Below are 21,329 nucleotides of genomic sequence, written 5' to 3'. Positions count from 1 at the left end.
GTATAGCAAAAATAATTGATAGGTTTCTGGTGGACACAAAATTAGGCTATACCTACCTTCAGCGAAAATGGAATTCACAACCACCAAACCCAAATTTTATATTTTTTAGGCACTAGCTAGAGTAGTGGATAAAACCACCACTCCTTTAGATCCTAATAGTTTCAACTTCTATATCGATCCATCGCCACTTTATGTTATTTCCTTGTAGACGAAGGGATGGAACTCCCTGTCTGAAACATAAAACAAAATTTAAGGAACAGTAGCATGAGTGGAGCAGTGTTCTCTCCTGTGATGAGTTGTGGCACAGAAACCATGCATTATCTAAAGTCCCTCCTCTTGAAGGTAGAACTGGGTGAGTGATTTGCAAGTGACCTGGAAATCTTCTTTATCCTCTATCACAAAACAGAGTATTTCTATGTTAGTCAGTCGAACTCACATGGAAAATCCAATCTGTGATATGTTTTATTTCTCTAAAATAAAACAAAATTAATCATAAGTTGCATTTCAGATTTGTTTTTGACTTGCATCTCAATCAGCGATATTAGGCTATATCTCAATAAATTACTGTTTTCATTGTCACGTTCCAGGTACTCCTTTGAGATCAAGTCTTGAATTCTGGATTTTATTGCTTTAAGTTCGGGCTTGAATGTGCTTTGGAGCTGTTCAACACACTCACTCAGTAGTTGTTGCTGAGGTAAGATTTTTCTAGCCTTCATCATGAGAACTATTGTTGAATCTATTTAGAAATGTCTGTCTTCTTTTACATTTTCAATCACTCTCTTCATCTCATTTGCATTCATATCTGTAAGTGGAATCTTAATTTTTTTTCAACTTGTTCGAAAAGGGAGGATTGAATTCAAAATTATCACTTGTAGGTATTGTTGTAGTGCTAGGTTCCTTTAGAAGAATCTTGTTCTTGCCACATGAAACTAAATACAGAAATTGAATAAGATCTTCATCTTCCAAATTTAGTTGAGATTTAATTTCTACACAGCTCAGCTTCGTAGCTTCATTGAACAACAATAGCAGAGATGCTTGGTATGTTGTTACTGCCAAATCTATTACCGATGGCTCTTGGCTCTACACAGTTCATATGGCTCACGATGTATAAGACTTTGTTCCTCTGCATTATGTATAACATTAACACACAGGTTGACTGACACGTTCCTCTACAACAAAGTCAGTTTGACTGAATGGCATCAATCTGCATTGCTTCTCTGCGACATATTTTGGCATTGATGCATAGTTAATATGGAATCGATACTCCATATATATGTAATCTAACCAATAGCGTCAAAATGGCATCATCTTATATGACCATGGAAATAACTCCTAATGAAGACTGTAATCTTACAGAGACCAGCATAAATAAACATGTTGAGTTTAAGAACCATAAGGCATCGTTGAGTATTTTTTAAGTGACAAGACACCATTGTTGAGAATTCGATGTTTATATGTAATGTAACCAATAGCATCAAATGGCATCATCTTATATGACCATGGAAAGAACCCCTAATGAAGACTGTAATCTTACAGAGACCAGCATAAATAAACTTGTTGAATTTAAGATCCACAAGGCACTGTTGAGTTTTTTTTTTAAGTTACAAGATACCATTGTTTACAATTCGTTGTTTAGATTCAAGTCTACGGCATATAGTTGGCATAGTAAGAAAAGATATGTTGCTCCCTCAGAACTCACTGATACTTCTCACTAGCACTAGCTAGTAAGGTGACTATCAAGAAGTGAAAGGAACAAATCTCTATGATACCAAAGATCATCTGACTTCACTTCTAAGGAATGTCAGACTTTTGTTGTGTCTTCAATCTCCATAATAAGTCCAGGAGTATCCACCGATCTTCATTCTCTGAAGCATTGATCTATCTCATTGGTATAATTTCCTTTGCCTATCTTCAATATCATAATCAAGGAAGAGCATATGCATGGGCAGATTGTTCTGGCAGTCAGTGATATTGTTGACATCCACTGTCAATACTATTAGCATTTCAAAATCAAAACTATCTTCTACACTTGGGGTTTCAGACGAAGCAGGGTTTCAAATCATAACCAGTCTGAAAAACCATTGGAGTTGGGAGCTCTTTGACTAGGTTCTGAAAGTGCATGCTATTTGTAAGATTGGTGTAATGAAAGGAAGGGTAAAGAGGGTATAGCCAAAGTAATTGATAGGTTTCTGGTGGACACAAAATTGTCAGGGTCCTAGTACATCCATTTTGACAGCCAGATATCCTTTCAAGATGCGGACAAGCGACTTCGTTCGGGGATTGGGGTGGGTGGATCAATAGTCATTTTGATGTTCTCAGTGACCGACATTTTCTTGTGATCTATGCTACTTTCGACGAGAAATTGAACAAATTGGATTGGGTGGGAGGTATGCAAAAATTTCTAAGGCATCACCTGGTATCACCGGTGCAATTTGTCTTTCCATCCATGGATGCATAGTATACACCTACTTGCTGTGAATAAGATCTATAATTCTTTCTTCGTGACCCGCGGGTCTAAGCAAGAGTGAGATGCATTTCACAGCATTCTGTATCGTTTCTGCATTCATTAGGTTGGTTATAACATAATTGCATATGACTTATGGAGGGGATCTAGTAATTCGTTCATAATACGATACATGTTTCGACGGTTGGTGGTCAATGGATGTGTGTTTGACTACATGAAAGCTTTCAAAAGTGTAAGATGTGGATTATTACTAGTCGATTGAGAAAGCAAATAATTATTTCTTATTAGTGAATGCATACAAGCAACTGCTGTAATTACTCATACTGCTATTAGTAGTAGGGTTTACCACCTTTTGAGATTCTCTATCCTGACAACTAAACCTTCCTATCTTTTGTCAATATCAATGGTCGTCAATATCAATCACTATTTCTTTCTTATTAGACGTTAGACGTTCAACGATGGAGCGGGGTTCAACGATTAGTGCATGCAGATATTCTAGCTGTTTCGACCAAGTTTCTCATAACCTATTACTCGAGCTCCTAAAAGAACACATCAAGGATCCTCTCCACTTATACCTCACCCGAAACTTCTATTTTGATCTTCACGATCAACCTATTTCTCTATTAGAATGAGACACATTTTTCTCTCTGATCGATACAGTAACCAGCATGTCATGTAGATGAACCAGAGGGAGCAACAGAGCAGTGCCCACCATAGGCTTCGTATTCTCACCCAAAAGCTAGCTTCAATCCCTTCCCAGCAAATAAGAACTCAGCAGGTTTTGGTTATCCCAGGTATTGACCCAAATGTCAGTAGATGGATGCTTTGGCTCTCTAACTTTCAGGTATGCTCCGGGTAATGGAACTAAAATAGCAACTGCTTATAGGTCATCAAGCTCAACATGATGATGGTAATCAACAGCTTCATCAACCACTGGATCTAGATCTACTCTATCAACAACTTAGCTAAGAGACTCCCTATGATGCTGCTACTGGTGCTACTACTCCTGAACCTGGACCACCTGTAACCAGTGTTTTTAAAACCATTTTTAAAACCTACAAAAAATTATGCTGCCACCAACATACTCTTTCTTAACCTAGTATCTTTAAAGTGTTTTTAAAACCTGTAACGTAGTATCTTTAGCCAGACCTGTTTCTTGACAATTGAAGTGTGCAGTTCTAGTCATGCTCTCATCTCAGCTCATATTCGATTTGGCATAAAAACTTGAAGATTGGTTCTTTTGTTGCTAGTATATGTCCACACTCAGAAAAGTTCTATTGTGGAAAGGATTGGCTTCTTTCTTTTCCACTATATGTTGTTATCTTGTACCCTTGTGGGGCTTGACGAACACCAACATTGTCAAGATTATTCTGTAAGGGGACTCCTCCCTTATCATGGATATTAATAATATCTCCAGTGGTGATATTGAACTTTTGAAATTTTCTTTTCTCATATTGAACTCAAATTCAATCTATTCATGCTTTCCTGTACTTAGGAGTAGTCTCTAAAGGCTCAACATAGATGGATCAGTCTACTGAGGTCTAGAGAAATCTTCTTTGAGTTTACCTCATTAGAGTTTACCACATCCAATACCCTTTTGACAGAAGAATTTATTGGCCTCACTACACTTCTTACTTCCATGAGATGATGAGACTATGAGCCTTACATAACCCATCATTAGTAAATTCCATGAGACTATGCCTCTTTGAGACATGCCCTCAAAATCAGTGTGAGCAATATCGACAAATCCACAATTGGTGTATATATCTATTAGTGCATTCCCCACAAAATAATGCCCCTTCAATCTATTCTTTATTATATAGACATGGACTTCCTGACCTTCTTGTGGGACTAATAGATCAGCATATTCATGGAGAATGCTTGCAAAGGTCACAAATTTGGGCTTCAATCCTATAATGTATAAATGATGAAAGAGATCAAAGCTTCATGACGAAGACCATTTTGTACATATGCAAAAATCATGGTGCTCCATAACACTATCTATATTACAAACATTTGTGGAAGAAGTTGTGTGCAAATTCATTTTTATCCAAACTTGGAATAGAAATTCTACATGGCCCATTGTGTCCAATTGTGCAAAGATAAAAATAGAAATCAGGATTGGCTCTGTGTTAGTCATGTGCTATGATTTTGAATTCAGTGTAGCATAATTGATATTTCACAGACTACCTCTTGTTTATGCAAATTGATTTCTATCATTTCCAACTAGAGTTTTTATCGATGATGATTTAGATAGTTAGAGCATCAAAGAACTCTCCACGATCTTTTGTACTCCAGAATACATCAAAGAGTACAAAACTAAAATCAAATTGAATCACATAGTTATTGACAAAATATTCTTCAACTCTTTCAGAGTGTAAGTAAACCCACAATTTTCTATGTCCATAAAATTGCACACAAGGATCACACTCATAATGCAGGTAATCCAATGCTCCACTAATAACCTGATTAACCTGTGCATCTGATACATCTTCTACAATGTACTGGGAATCCCTGATAAGTGTACAAACATTTTCCCTTGTGTCGATGCTCCTAGGAAATCTAGCAGTTGCATCTCTCAGAAGTCATAGTATTGTCATATGCGGGGGCCTATCAGGCTTCAACATAAAATGGTCTTGAGCCTTTAAGGTAGGTTTGCAACCAAATTTCCTTAGTGGAGCAACAACTGCATTACTCCCATCTACAGTAGTGTAAGAGACAGCCCTGTCAGGAACAGAGTATCGAAGAACTTCTTCTCTACAGAAATAGGCTTTCATATTAGCAGAACTTGGGGTGATAGTGATTGAACTTTTTTGAGCTCTAAAGTCCTAAAATATTTCCTTTTCATATATACTTGTTGGCATTTATGGTGGTGGTGGGGTAGGAAGAAGAACAATCTGCTAAAGAGTTTCATTCCAATTTTTCATCCAATTTGCAAATGCTTCCACCAATTTTAAAAGCACATTTTGAGAAATGTCCCATGCTTCTAGAGAACTCTGGACTTCCATGGACTCATCCCTTGGGGAGCTAGATATGATCATACCACTGGACCAATCCATGACCAGCTCCTGGTAGATTTATCATAGACTGCAAGGAGCTTCGAACCCTTGACTCCTAGAAGTTTTTTCATTGAAGCAAAATTTGCTACCATATCAACTCCCAAAGGATGCACAAGAGGGCTTCCAATACCATGCATGCACCTATACTTATAGATTCAAAATTTGCATCAAACCCAAAGAAATTTTCTTCCATGGGCCACTGGTCATACGTCTCCTCCATTACAAAACATGAGCATATGTGTCCTCTCCTAAAAACATATGTGTACTTGTTAAAGGTAATTGTAGGATGGGTATGCACATGGAAAATGTATACTTTAGTTTTTGGATTGATAGGCAAGAAAATGTCCATTGTTTCAAGCTATTGTTGTCCCCTAAGTCCCCTTCAATTCTTAAGATGAAATTTTGAGATCAGGCCTTGTCATTCACTGTAACTTCAAGATCACAACATGACTTAAGTCGCTGAATATGATTGACAACTTCTGGTAAAGTAGATTTATTTGATTCTTTATTTTTGTGTTTAATATGGAACCTATTAGTTCCTTTACCAAAACACCACATCCCCGCAATAGCTCTCAACATAGATATTTTATTACTTCCATTTTGGCTCATTATCAATGAGTAATCTCCTTTAGTGTTCCCTAATGACAATCCTTCAATAAGAGTCATAATGCACTATGGTGTTTGCATTGTTAAAAGTTTTTCGAAAACTTCAAAAGCATTAGCTCCATTACATTGATCAATATCCAAACAAGCTCCCTTTGGTTTTGAGTTTTCTACCAATAGGCTATTTCTTTGGTCCATAATATCACTGCACTTGCCTAAGAAATCCATGACAGGTATCTAGTGCATAATTATCGAGAAATCCCCTAACACGTGATTGGGAACAAAATAGGATTAATTTATTACTCAAAATTTTATTTTTGCCAGTGAAATATATGGGAGCCACAACAACTGCGGGTAAAAGAATTACATCTTCGACCCTTAGAATCTCAACAGGAAATAAATACCTCCCATGTTGTCTTGTCCATACCCACTGTGTTTGCTTGGAAAGGAGCATGGGGTCTCTAAGATCAAAGGGACATTGCCATTTTAGATGTTGAGAATAAGATAAAGGATTATTCTTACTGTCTCCAAAGATGAACTGAAGTTTGCTAGATACAACATCATTATGAGTGATTAACATTGCAGGGTAACATTCAAGATAAATATCACTTCCCACAAAATCCAATATTGGAGCTACTATGTCTGTCTCAACCCCTGGATTTGGTTCCATCATAATGTAGTTCGATGCAGCAATTGCATCTCCAGATGGCAAGTTATTAAATCCTAGCTGCCCGATGCTCAACATACACTTTTAAAAACACAAAAAATTATGCTGCCAAACAATCCATCAGATCAAATATCAGAGGTGGACCCACCTAGTGGCTCTAAAGAAGAAATTTTAGCTGTGACTGTTGGCTTAAACAGAAAGAAAGATATGGTGCACCTTAGAAGAGCAGCAAAAGAATACTTGTAGATTCCAACAGTACCCATAACTGTATAGACATCAACTAAGCTAAGCAACTGAACCTAATTGTGTACCCCACTCCATAGTTAAAATCATTGATCGATAAAAGGTCAAGACAGTAAAAAGATTCCATAAAGTCATGGTTCAAATACAAGAATTGGAACATTTAACACAACTCTATGCTCTTCAGCTAAATGAGATGGGTAGGGTACTAGGTGTTGAATAGTTGATGCAGTGGGGTGCTTATAAAATTAAACTTGAAGAATAGTTCAAGTAATTTAACTAGAAAAGACAAAATTATGAACTATATGGGTTGAAAGTTCCCATCACAAATGATCTACAACTAATAGAAAGGGGGCAAGAAACACAGACAAACATATAACCACAAAGAAAGTATGTTACCATGGATTATCAAGGTTTCACATTGAATAACTAGGCCAAAAGACTTTAGAATATGATGTGCACACTGCAAAGGAACCTCACCATCACTCAAATCAAGAACTGAGTCAAACTCCCACAACTAAATAAAGATGATGCTACCAAGAAAGCATGCTCAGCAAGAGAAAATCTCATTTACTATGCTTTGAGGACAAAACATTCTTAAGAGGGTGGCAATGTAGTAGGAACAGTACTAATTATGCCAATGAAAGGTCAAAGGCCACACACCTCGTGACCAATCACTGTATATCTATACACAGTCAAGAGGCCCAATGTCGATATCATCCTTAATAAATTCATATCAATCAATCATTATCCAGTTATTTAATTTACAATTGCAGATATACTCTATCAATCTTAGTAATAAACAAGGACTATTTATTCCAGTCTCATCCATGAGGTGGTTATGGGACCCCACATCAGTGCTTACAGCAACCTTAGTCACCTTAGTCACCTTAGGCAAAGACACAACTGTGTCATTTCAGCATCAAGATCCAAACATTAATTCAAGTCAGAATGGGAAGATATTACAGCATTAAGGTTTTCACATGGGTAGATTTCCAAGGAATCCTAATGCAGATAATAAACTCATATAAGTTTCATGTAATTTTAAATACCGCAAAAATGATTTGACCAAAATAACCTTGTTGTCAAAACAAACCAATATACCACTTCAAAATAATCTTAAGTCTGTTATTAAGCACAAATAAAAACTTACAAATTCCTTTGGGAAATCTATTGGAGAGTGCTTGTTCCTCCCAACCAACATGCAGGCATCACCAACTCTCGAGCATAGACTTCTTCCTTCTAGGAACAGCACCTTCTTAGTCCCTTAGTAATATTTTATAAATTTTTACTAGTAGATTTTTCTTTCCAAAGATACTTATAGATTTCTTTCTAATTTCTAATTTCTAATTGGTAAATTTTTACTAGTAGTCTGCTGCTGTTTGTATGTAATTATATAAAAATATGCTGATGTTAAAAAGAGAAATGTTTTTTTTTAGAAAATAGAAATTTCTAATTGGTAAAAACTGACGCTGTTTGTATTATGTCATAAAAACAGCAGATTTTTAGCAATTAGAAATTAGATTTACCAAATTTTGAAATGTTTCTTTATCTAATTACAGAACATAAACAGCAACAGATTTTTACATAATTACATAATACAAACAGCAGCAGATTTTACAAGTCCCTCCTCTTGAAGGTAGAACTGGGTGAGTGATTTGCAAGTGACCTAGAAATCTTCTTCATCCTCTATCGCAAAACAGAGTATTTCTATGTTAGTTAGTCGAACTCACATGGAAAATCCAATCTGTGATATGTTTTATTTCTCTAAAATAAAACAAAATTAATCATAAGTTGCATTTCAGATTTGTTTTTGACTTGCATCTCAATCAGCGATATTAGGCTATATATCTCAATAAATTACTGTTTTCATTGTCACGTTCCAGGTACTCCTTTGAGGTCAAGCCCTGAATTCTGGATTTTATTGCTTTAAGTTCGGGCTTGAATGTGCTTTGGAGTTGTTCAACACACTCACTCAGTAGTTGTTGCTGAGGTAAGATTTTTCTAGCCTTCATCATGAGAACTATTGTTGAATCTATTTAGAAATGTCTGTCTTCTTTTACATTTTCAATCACTCTATTCATCTCATTTGCATTCATATCTGTAAGTGGAATCTTAATTTTTTTTCAACTTGTTCGAAAAGGGAGGATTGAATTCAAAATTATCACTTGTAGATATTGTTGTAGTGCTAGGTTCCTTTAGAAGAATCTTGTTCTTGCCACATGAAACTAAATACAGAAGTCAAATAAGATCTTCATCTTCCAAATTTAGTTGAGATTTAATTTCTACACATCTCAGCTTCGTAGCTTCATTGAACAGCAATAGCAGAGCTGCTTGGTATGTTGTTACTGCCAAATCTATTACCGATGGCTCTTGGCTCTACACAGTTCATATGGCTCACGATGTATAAGACTTTGTTCCTCTGCATTATGTATAACATTAACACACAGGTCGACTGACACGTTCCTCTACGTTAGTCTAGGGCATATAGTTGGCATAGTAAGAAAAGATATGTTGCTCCCTCAGAACTCACTGATACTTCTCACTGGCACTAGCTAGTAAGGTGCCTATGAAGAAGTGAAAGGAACAAATCTCTATGATACCAAAGATCATCTGACTTAGCTTCCACCAATTTTAAAAGCACATTTTGAGAAATGTCCCATGCTTCTAGAGAACTCTGGACTTCCATGGACTCATCCCTTGGGGAGCTAGATATGATCATACCACTGGACCAATCCATGACCAGCTCCTGGTAGATTTATCATAGACTGCAAGGAGCTTCGAACCCTTGACTCCTAGAAGTTTTTTCATTGAAGCAAAATTTGCTACCATATCAACTCCCAAAGGATGCACAAGAGGGCTTCCAATACCATGCATGCACCTATACTTATAGATTCAAAATTTGCATCAAACCCAAAGAAATTTTCTTCCATGGGCCACTGGTCATACGTCTCCTCCATTACAAAACATGAGCATATGTGTCCTCTCCTAAGAACATATGTGTACTTGTTAAAAGTAATTGTAGGATGGGTATGCACATGGAAAATGTATACTTTAGTTTTTGGATTGATAGGCAAGAAAATGTCCATTGTTTCAAGCTATTGTTGTCCCCTAAGTCCCCTTCAATTCTTAAGATGAAATTTTGAGATCAGGCCTTGTCATTCACTGTAACTTCAAGATCACAACATGACTTAAGTCGCTGAATATGATTGACAACTTCTGGTAAAGTAGATTTATTTGATTCTTTATTTTTGTGTTTAATTAGGCCGATAGGCCTTCCTATGCATCAACACAGTCGTCAACACTTTCAATTTCCTGTTGACATCTGGCATGGTTTCCTACCATTTTTGTCCGCTGCGAAAATTATATACCTATGGTCCACGTAACCCTCATTAGGTGGCACACGTAACCCTCATTAGGTGGCACCGCAGGTTTCTGGAACCTACATAAAATCTCATAGCGGCATAGAAGGATGCGTGTTTTAGCCAGTTGCAGAAAATATCCAGCTTTATCTCCCTCCGCATGGAACACCACCAAACAACCATGGAAACAGCAGCCGCTGTAGTTTTTGTCTGCCTGCAATAATTAAATACCTGTGGTCCACGTAACCCTCATGCTTCCGGAACTTACATAAAATCTCATAGCGGCATAGAAGGATCTGCGTTTTAGGCAGTTGCAGAAAATATCCAGCTTTACCTCCGCATGGAACACCACCAAACAACCAAGGAAACAGCAGCCGCTGTAGATTTTTATATGCGTTTTCCATCTTTGCCATTCTAAATTGCATACTATACAGCAAACGCTTTTTACTATTTTATGCGTGTTCATAGTTTGCATACTAAATGCATAATACAGTCATATAAGCTACATCAGTCACGGAAGCGATCTGCCATTAGTGAAATCTTCTACAGTCATGTATTTCATCCCCATCTTCTTGCACTCTTGGCCTCAGCGTTAATCGTTTCTTTGGTCTCCCGGTTGTTGTTGCTGTTCTTTTTCCCTGGCTGTTTGCCCTCAGAGTTAATCGTTTCTTTGGTCTGTCGGTTGTTGTTGCTGTTCTTCTTCTCTGGTTGTTGGCAATCACTGGTTATATTAAATTATCACTGTTCTTGTTCTTCTTGTGCCAGTTTTTGCATCTTAAATTTGAGCACGTTAAAATCCTTGAATTTTATAGCTGGGGTGTATATAGGTATTCACTCTTTTAAGGCAGTTTTGTATTCAATGTTAGGCTGCGGGCTCTCCTCATATTTTGTGTTTGTGCTTTAATGTTTTTCATCTTAAACTTGAGCACGTTAAAATCCTCCGTTAAATCCTCACTGTTAATCCCTTAAACGTTAAGTCTCCCTCATTCTATTAAATGTTTAAGCTCAGATCAAGTTCCACTCTACTTGCCAGAGTAATAGTTTTTAAAATTTAGGAACGATCCTCAACACTATTTCTAAAACTTCACAAAACAATCTGAACATAGAAATATACCGTTTCCTTTTATTGACATGTTTCTTGACTAAATGTTGTTAGGGATTGAGATTTGTCATGGCTGGTTTGCTAATTAAAATGTTTTCTTGATTAAATGTTGTAAGGGATTGAGATTTGTCATGGCATATGGTCTGTTAATTGACATGTTTTCTTGACTGATTGGGGTATTGACAATGTGTGTGGCTCATATTCATTAAAAAGCGCTTCTGCGTGAGTCCTTGATTGATCAACTCCTGATGTAAAGGAGTCTCTTTCTTCTATTTCTATATGTTATGAGATTCTTTATGTTTTTTGTCATGATTATCGAGTGTCACGAGATGATGACATACATCTATGCATTGTAGTCCTTCCCACTTTATCTTGGATTGATCAGCTCCTTATGTAAACGAAAGGAGTCTCCTTGGATTGATAAGCTATGAGTCTCCTCGTTTTATTTCATGTTGACAATCCAGCAGTTGACAGACGGGAATCTCTAGAACGGTCTCCCCCGAATCTTTAAAACTTTAGAACTTCCATTCCACAGTTAGCTTTAGCAAGAACATTTTTTCGTTATCGAGAACTTTTGTATCCCTGACTAATTAAACAAAAAAAAAGCATTTTCACTTATCCAAAGGAATGCCAACGTTTCAAGCTGCATTAAAAACCTGCCAAACAAGACCCTCTGGATCTGCCATTGCCTCAGAAAATCCTTCTTCATGAATCAAACGACACAAATCATCATAGATAAAGTTGAATGCAACATCGTATTTCTTAAGCATTTGAGCTACTGCCAACTGGAGCATACCCATCACAAATTGTTGGATTATAGAAGCCTGTTGTATGCTCTCCATCAATCAATTCCTGAAATTTGCAAGAGAAAATACATGATTACCATCATCAAACAAAATCTGTGTATACCAACAAAGAAGGCATTGTGCATTTGATATTCCTATTGGCTGCTCCCTTGGTGCTCTGTGTGGTAATTATTCCATGAGAATTGGCTACTTGCTTGGCCTTTGCAGAACTGTTGTGCTTAATGAGTATAGTCCACTTGAAAAATCGGGCACGGCAGTTATTGGCTTTCACGTATCAATGGAAAAATACCACGACGTTGGCACGGTAGTTTGACTGGAGATGAAACAGAATTACCTGAAAAACGACACAGAAATAACTCTTAGCTCTACGATGGCAGAACTAGCAGCAACACATGTAACAGTTGGAAACTATCGTTAGTAGTAAATATGAGATGTTTTTACTTTACTTTTACAGAATGGGATGTTTTTATTTAAATTTTTAGAATTAGATTATACATTATTTTTTCAGAATTGAATATTTTTATTTTATTTTTCCAGATTTATTGGAGATTGGAATTTCAAAACAGATTCAGCAGTGCAATTAGACCGTTCTGATACTCCCAACCCATTTTCACGGGATCTCCTCATATTTTGTGTTTGTGCTTTAATGTTTTTGCATCTTAAACTTGAGCACGTTAAAATCCTCCGTTAAATCCTCACTGTTTAGCCCTTAAACATTAAGTCTCCCTCTTTCTATTAAATTTTTAACCTCAGAACAAGTTCCACTCTACTTGCCAGAGTAATAATTTTTAAAATTTAGGAACGATCCTCAGCACAATTTCTAAAACTTCACAAAACAATCTGAACATAAAAATATACCGTTTTCTTTTATTGACATGTTTTCTTGACTAAATGTTGTTAGGGATTGAGATTTGTCATGGCTGGTTTGCTAATTGAAATGTTTTCTTGATTAAATGTTGTAAGGGATTGAGATTTGTCATGGCATATGGTCTGTTAATTGACACGTTTTCTTGACTGATTGGTGTATTGACAATGTGTGTGTCTAATATGCATTAAAAAGCGCTTCTGCATGAGTCCTTGATTGATCAACTCCTCATGTAAAGGAGTCTCTTTCTTCTATTTCTATATGTTATGAGCTTCTTTATGTTTTTTTTCATGATTATCGAGTGTCACGAGATGATGACATACATCTATGCATTGTAGTCCTTCCCACTTTGTCTTGGATTGATCAGCTCCTTATGTAAAGGAAAGGAGTCTCCTTGGATTGATAAGCTAGAAATCTCCTCGTTTTATTTCATGTTGACAATCCAGCAGTTGACAGACGGGAATCTCTAGAACGGTCTCCCCCGAATCTTTAAAACTTTAGAACTTCCATACCACAGTTAGCTTTAGCAAGAACAGTTTTCTGTTATCAAGAACTTTTGTATCCATGACTAATTAAACGAAAAAAAAGAAGCATTTTCACTTATCCAAAGGAATGCCAACATTTCAAGCTGCATTAAAAACCTGCCAAAAAAGACCCTCTGGATCTGCCATTGCCTCAGAAAATCCTTCTTCATGAATCAAACGACACAAATCATCATAGATAAAGTTGAATGCAACATCATATTTCTTAAGCATTTGAGCTACTGCCAACTGGAGCATACCCATCACAATTTGCTGGATTATAGAAGTTTGTTGTATGCTCTGCATCAATCAATTCCTGAAATTTGCAAGAGAAAATACATGATTACCATCATCAAACAAAATCTGTTTATACCAACAAAGAAGGCATTGTGCATTTGATATTCCTATTGGCTGCTCCCTTGCTGCTCTCTTCTTTTTTGGTTCAAGCATGTCAACATTTTTAAATACATGTGAATGAATCTGGACCCCAATAAACACATGTTCAGTCAGAAAGTCTTGTGGTTTTCTTTATGTTCTTCTGCGTTTACATGCTGCTCTGTTCTCTTTTTCTCTTCCAGTATAAAGGACTTACATTCCCAGTCTGTTCTGTCTCCTATATCTTTTACTCTATTTCAGATTTAATAAGCTATACAATATCAATAGCAGCCTAGAAGTTGGCCCGACCTTTTATACAAATTCAACAATTCCAACTTCATAAATCTATCGGCCTCTCTTTGTACCTTTTGGGACAATTGCTAGTATGGAACCTATTAGTTCCTTTACCAAAACACCACATCCCCGCAATAGCTCTCAACATAGATATTTTATTACTTCCATTTTGGCTCATTATCAATGAGTAATCTCCTTTAGTGTTCCCCAATGACAATCCTTCAATAAGAGTCATAATGCACTATGGTGTATGCATTGTGGTAGGTTTGCAACCAAATTTCCTTAGTGGAGCAACAACTGCATAACTCCCATCTACAGTAGTGTAAGAGACAGCCCTGTCAGGAACAGAGTATCAAAGAACTTCTTCTCTACAGAAATAGGCTTTCATATCAGCAGAACTTGGGGTGATAGTGATTGAACTTTTTTGAGCTCTAAAGTCCTGAAATATTTCCTTTTCATATATACTTGTTGGCATTTATGGTGGTGGTGGGGTAGGAAGAAGAACAATCTGCTGAAGAGTTTCATTCCAATTTTTCATCCAATTTGCAAATGCTTCCACCAATTTTAAAAGCACATTTTGAGAAATGTCCCATGCTTCTAGAGAACTCTGGACTTCCATGGACTCATCCCTTGGGGAGCTAGATATGATCATACCACTGGACCAATCCATGACCAGCTCCTGGTAGATTTATCATAGACTGCAAGGAGCTTCGAACCCTTGACTCCTAGAAGTTTTTTCATTGAAGCAAAATTTTCTACCATATCAACTCCCAAAGGATGCACAAGAGGGCTTCCAATACCATGCATGCACCTATACTTATAGATTCAAAATTTGCATCAAACCCAAAGAAATTTTCTTCCATGGGCCACTGGTCATACGTCTCCTCCATTACAAAACATGAGCATATGTGTCCTCTCCTAAGAACATATGTGTACTTGTTAAAAGTAATTGTAGGATGGGTATGCACATGGAAAATGTATACTTTAGTTTTTGGATTGATAGGCAAGAAAATGTCCATTGTTTCAAGCTATTGTTGTCCCCTAAGTCCCCTTCAATTCTTAAGATGAAATTTTGAGATCAGGCCTTGTCATTCACTGTAACTTCAAGATCACAACATGACTTAAGTCGCTAAATATGATTGACAACTTCTGGTAAAGTAGATTTATTTGATTCTTTATTTTTGTGTTTAATATGGAACCTATTAGTTCCTTTACCAAAACACCACATCCCCGCAATAGCTCTCAACATGGATATTTTATTACTTCCATTTTGGCTCATTATCAATGAGTAATCTCCTTTAGTGTTCCCCAATGACAATCCTTCAATAAGAGTCATAATGCACTATGGTGTATGCATTATGGTAGGTTTGCAACCAAATTTCCTTAGTGGAGCAACAACTGCATTACTCCCATCTACAGTAGTGTAAGAGATAGCCCTGTCAGGAACAGAGTATCGAAGAACTTCTTCTCTACAGAAATAGGCTTTCATATCAGCAGAACTTGGGGTGATAGTGATTGAACTTTTTTGAGCTCTAAAGTCCTGAAATATTTCCTTTTCATATATACTTGTTGGCATTTATGGTGGTGGTGGGGTAGGAAGAAAAACAATCTGCTGAAGAGTTTCATTCCAATTTTTCATCCAATTTGCAAATGCTTCCACCAATTTTAAAAGCACAGTTTGAGAAATGTCCCATGCTTCTAGAGAACTCTGGACTTCCATGGACTCATCCCTTGGGGAGCTAGATATGATCATACCACTGGACCAATCCATGACCAGCTCCTGGTAGATTTATCATAGACTGCAAGGAGCTTCAAACCCTTGGAAGTTATAGAATCTACAGAAAGAAAATGAAACAGCAGCGATGGATTCTGAAAAGGTAAGCTAAATTATGTATGAACTTCATATTTTTCCATCTTCTTTATCAGATTCATCTTAAGGAACATAGTACACAGTTGGTGCACTGTATGTGTAACATTTTTTCATTTTTTCCTTTCAAGAGATAAGTAAACAATTTGTTTCACAGAATATGTCATCACCTACATTGGAACAGAGGATGGAATCCTTCAACACACCACTGAAGACTCTTGGACATACTGAGGGCCATGATATATCTCCTTGCTTGTACACATTATTTGGACCAAAATGTAGTACGCCATTGACAAATCGTGAGCTTACATAAGATAATGATAAGGTTGTTACTGGCACACCATTTGAAAATGCTCTACAGTCTCCATTAGTGACTGAATCAGGGGGAGTTGACAATTTTAGCAATGAATTGCCACAGTTAGTTTATGTATTTCTATCCTCTATCGCAAAACAGAGTATTTCTATGTTAGTCAATCGAACTCACATGGAAAATCCAATCTGTGATATGTTTTATTTCTCTAAAATAAAATAAAAATTAACCATAAGTTGCATTACAGATTTGTTTTCAACTTGCATCTCAATCAGCAATATTAGGCTATATATCTCAATAAATTACTGTTTTCATTGTCACGTTCCAGGTACTCCTTTGAGATCAAGTCCTAAATTTTGGATTTTATTGCTTTAAGTTCGGGCTTGAATGTGCTTTGGAGCTGTTCAACACACTCGCTCAATAGTTGTTGCTGAGGTGAGATTTTTCTAGCCTTCATGATGAGAACTATTCTTGAATCTTTTTAGAAATGTCTGTCTTCTTTTACATTTTCGATCACTCTGTTCCTCTCATTTGCATTCATATCTGTAAGTGGAATCTTAATATTTTTCAACTTGTGCGAAAAGGGAGGATTGAATTCAAAATTATCACTTGTAGATATTGTTGCAGTGCTAGGTTCCTTTAGAAGAATCTTGTTCTTGCCGCATGAAACTAAATACAGAAATTGAATAAGATCTTCATCTTCCAAATTTTTAGCAGATAAAAACTGCTGCTGTTTGTATTATGTAATAAAAACAGCAGATTTTTAGCAATTAGAAATTAGATTTACCAAATTTTGAAATGTTTTTTTATCTAATTACAGAACATAAACAGCAGCAGATTTTTACATAATTACATAATACAAACAGCAGCAGCTTTTTACCAATTAGAAAATTCTAATTGGTAAAAATCTGCTGCTGTTTGTATTATGTAATTATGTAAAAATCTGCTGCTGTTTATGTTCTGTAATTAGATAAAAAACATTTGGAAATTTGGTAAATCTAATTTCTAATTGCTAAAAATCTGCTATTTGTATTATGTAAGTATGTAAAAATCCGCTGCTTTTTATATTTTGTAATTATGTAAAAAGGGTAATGTTTTTTTAGGAAAAAACATGAAGGGGGGAATAATGGCATGAGGTCTTTTATATACATGACAGCATAAGAGCTGAACCATTTTATCATTTAGCACTGGAGAATCTGATTCCAAGAAAGGAAGAAATTGTCAAAATAGAAATTGTCACTTGGATTTTTAACTAAGTTGTTTGCAAATTCCGCCCTAGAGAGCCATTTTGAGATTATTCACCTTCAATCCTTTGTTTTTTAAGGGAGAACATCCTTTTCTATTGATCTCTTCTACTTTGAGGATATGGCAAGTGGAGAAGGAGGTGCAAGTGGATCGGAAAAGGTAAGCTTACTTTGTTTTTATAGAATAATTGCATAATATAATATGTTTTATTTTTTGTTTAAGGTTTGAAGTTAGAATTATAATTTTATAATTATACTTTGTGGTAAATCATTGAAATTTGGACAGGGAAAGAATCCGATAACGGAATCCTTGCTTGAAGATGTTTTTGGGATAGAAGGACTCAAAAAACTTCAATCTTTGGATGCTGAATCCCTAATGCATTTTCTTAAGACAAAATCCCCTGAAGCTAATCAACTAGGTCCAGGTAATCAACAAGCTTTAGGAGAATCCATTAGTTCCCCATCCTCTCTTGGATCAAGAAAAAAATCGAAAAAAGTGTTATTGACATCAAACACCAATAATGAAGAACATTGTGTTGAAACATCTTCTCTGGTGGCAACTCCTGGGACTGCAAATTCTTGTTCATCCTCAGCTTATGCATCATCTATTGGTAGTTTAGGTACCAAGATAGAGTATGACCCTGTCTCAGGGGAGATAAGAAGGACAGAAGCAGGAAAACAATTCTTAAATAGGCTAAAGGACTCCTACCTTCAACGATTTAGAGATCATCTTCACCTCACATTCTCCAAGATTCCACTTCACCTAAAAAAGATGGTGGTACAAGACATAGAGAATGAATTTGGTACCGGTTGGTCGGTTAAGAAGATAAAATTGCAAATGTCGCTCAATTGTAAGAGGTTTCGTTGCAACCAAACAAAAAAAATTAAAAAAATGCCTCAAGATCAAAGACTGAAACAAAGACCTATTGACATACCTTTTAAAGTATGGAAAGAACTTGTAAAATCATATGAGAAGTTGGATGCACAAAGAAAAGCCGGCAATGAGAGCATTCAGGTATTGAATTTTTCATTAAACATTATTTAGAATGTATTAATACTTATAAGTATCTTATACATGTATTTGTGTGAAAATAAATTGAATTGGTTTATGTTTAAGGACAAGGCATCCAAGGCGAGGTTAACCAAGACAAAAGTCACTCATCGTAGTGGCCAGAAAGGTTTAAAAGCACTGATAACAACCTTTGTAAGTATATTAAACATGTGATATTTTTTAATAAATTTTGTACTAGAAGAAAGTCATTGTTATCTAATTTCTCCCTATTTACTGATTGATAGGAACTAAAATATGGAAGACCTCCAAATCATTTGGAAAAGGAGGTGCTGCAGCAAAAGAGATGGGTTGAATTTGTTGTTTGGATGGACTCTATGGTATGTAATCTTAGTTGGATTTCCAATATACTTTTAAACCATATTTTCATTTTATTTTTTAGTACTATTAGATATTATATCTTACCTCATTTTATGGTTAACATTGTATAACAAAAACATGCGTTGTGTTATGTAATTAATACTAACATGTAATATTGATTTTTTTTGTCAGAATGCTATAGGTAATGATTGCCAAGACGATGATCCAAATTATGTTCAACATATATCAGGAGATGATGAGGATGAGGATGAGGATGAGGATGATGGTGGTGAAGGAGGAGATGATGATGATAGTTGCGGTGTTCGTGATGATGTGGATCAGAGTAATGAGGATGGTCAAGATGATCATGAGGATGATCTTGGTGGTGGTAGCTAGGCATGCACATGCATTGTTTTTTATGAAGAAATTATTGTGTAGAATGACATTGTTATGTTTAGATGGGTGTTGTGAATTTACCCTATATCAATGAGACATTTTGATTTTGTAATCATACGATGAGTTTGATTTATGTATGTTGTTAATTTATCGTAGAATAACGATATTCATGAAATATTTTGATTTGTTAATCATATTTGAATTTTAGTTGTTTTGATTAAAAATAATTCTGATTTTATTAGTATTATGTTGCTATTTTATACATGTTTTGAAAATTGTTAATGACACATTGTTATTTTTTTGGATGGATGTTGTCAATTTCTCTTAAATTTCTTTACAAATGATTTTGAATTGTGATATTGCTTTAATGATATTTAGAAACTATCATATATTTCACTATGAATCTATAAAGGGGGTCATATATGTAAAGAAAAATATACTCTATATAAGAAGTCAAATGCGGATGTAACCATGGATGCAAAATTGAAAGTAGAATTGGATGTTAAACTAGGAATTAATACAAAATGCAAACAATTGACATACAAAGTGTTTTAAATTAGAAGTGAAAAATTGTGCAATAGTTGACACAAAGAAGGGAACAAAACATGGCATACAAAAGGATATCAAATTGGGCAAAAACAAGGACACATAAATGGGCACCAAATTAGATGCAAAAAAAGACAACAACTAGATGTAAAATAAGATGCAAATTTGAGTGTTAAAAAGAAGCAAAAAACGTTACAAATTAATATGCCAAATGATCATGCAAATAATGGTGTAAATTTAGGATGCAAACTTGGGTGCAAAAAAGGAAGAAAAAAAAAAGATGTAAGAAAAGACATAAAACAAGATGCAAAATGGGGCTGAAAAAAGGTGAAACCAAGGATGCCATATTGGATGTAAAAAATGATTCCTAATCTCATGCAAATTTAGGCTCGAACTCAGACACAAAATTATATGCAAATGTGGACACAAAATGAGGTAAAAAAAGATGCAAACTTGGATGGTGAAAACGATGTAAAACTAGACACCAAAAAAAATGCAAAATTGGATGAAAAAGTCGGTGTAAATAATGGTGCGACATTGGAAACAAGTAGACACAAAAAAATGGTGCAAAAAGGGGCATAAAATATCTTAAAATTGGATGCAAAACTTGGTGCAAAAACAAATACAAAATTAGACGTAAAAAATGGCTCTACATTAAATGTACCATTAGACACAAAATAAGATGCAAAGGTGGACACAACACATGACTCAACATAAGATGCAAATATAAATGCAAATTTGGATGCTCAAAATGATGTAACATTAGATGCAAGAGATGGTGTTAAAAATGATGCAAAATTGGATGAAACAAATGACAGAAAATATGGTGCAAAATGAGATGGGAAAAATGGAGACAAATCAAACGTAAATGTGGATGTAAAAAATGGTCCAAAAAAAGATGCAAAAATGGGCACAAAAATGGATGCAAAATTTGGTGCTAAATCAAATTCAACACATGGTGCAAAGATAGGCACCAAAGCTGGTGCAAAAATAGAAGCAAAAACTAGTGTAAGACTAGATACAAAACCTGGCGTAAGACTAGATGCAAAAACTGACACAAAATGGATGCATAAAAAGACGTTAAATTGGATTCAAAATACAGTGTAAACTTGATGCAAATGATGGTGCAAAAATGGAAGCAAAGAATGACACAAAATAGGAAGCAAAAGAGAATGAAAAATAGAAGCAAAAAATGACACAAAACTAGAAGCAAAACCTGTCATAAAATAAGATGCAAAT

General features: G+C 35.6%; 1 protein-coding gene across 2 annotated transcripts; it reads left to right on the top strand.

The window, feature by feature from the left end:
• Positions 1 to 614: 614 nt before the first annotated feature.
• On the top strand, positions 615 to 19,759 carry LOC149180199 (uncharacterized). Of its 2 annotated transcripts, XM_089418148.1 has the most exons (6): positions 615 to 694; positions 16,864 to 16,970; positions 17,860 to 17,939; positions 18,897 to 18,983; positions 19,076 to 19,168; positions 19,341 to 19,759. In XM_089418148.1, exons 3-6 carry the CDS (start codon positions 17,901 to 17,903, stop codon positions 19,542 to 19,544), a joined length of 423 nt encoding a protein of 140 aa, XP_089274274.1. In that variant the 5' UTR covers positions 615 to 694; positions 16,864 to 16,970; positions 17,860 to 17,900; the 3' UTR covers positions 19,545 to 19,759. The 2 variants fall into 2 exon arrangements, with proteins under 2 accessions (XP_089274274.1, XP_089274273.1); XM_089418147.1 differs by lacking the exons at positions 615 to 694; positions 16,864 to 16,970; positions 17,860 to 17,939 and having other exon boundaries at positions 18,801 to 18,983.
• The last annotated feature ends 1,570 nt before the right edge of the window (positions 19,760 to 21,329 follow it).

Source organism: Pinus tabuliformis, chromosome 3_2 (assembly GCF_031772625.1).
Source record: "Pinus tabuliformis cultivar Carrire ecotype Pingquan chromosome 3_2, CPIR1, whole genome shotgun sequence".
NCBI lineage: Eukaryota > Viridiplantae > Streptophyta > Pinopsida > Pinales > Pinaceae > Pinus > Pinus tabuliformis.
This window is presented reverse-complemented; position numbering and strand designations above follow the sequence as displayed.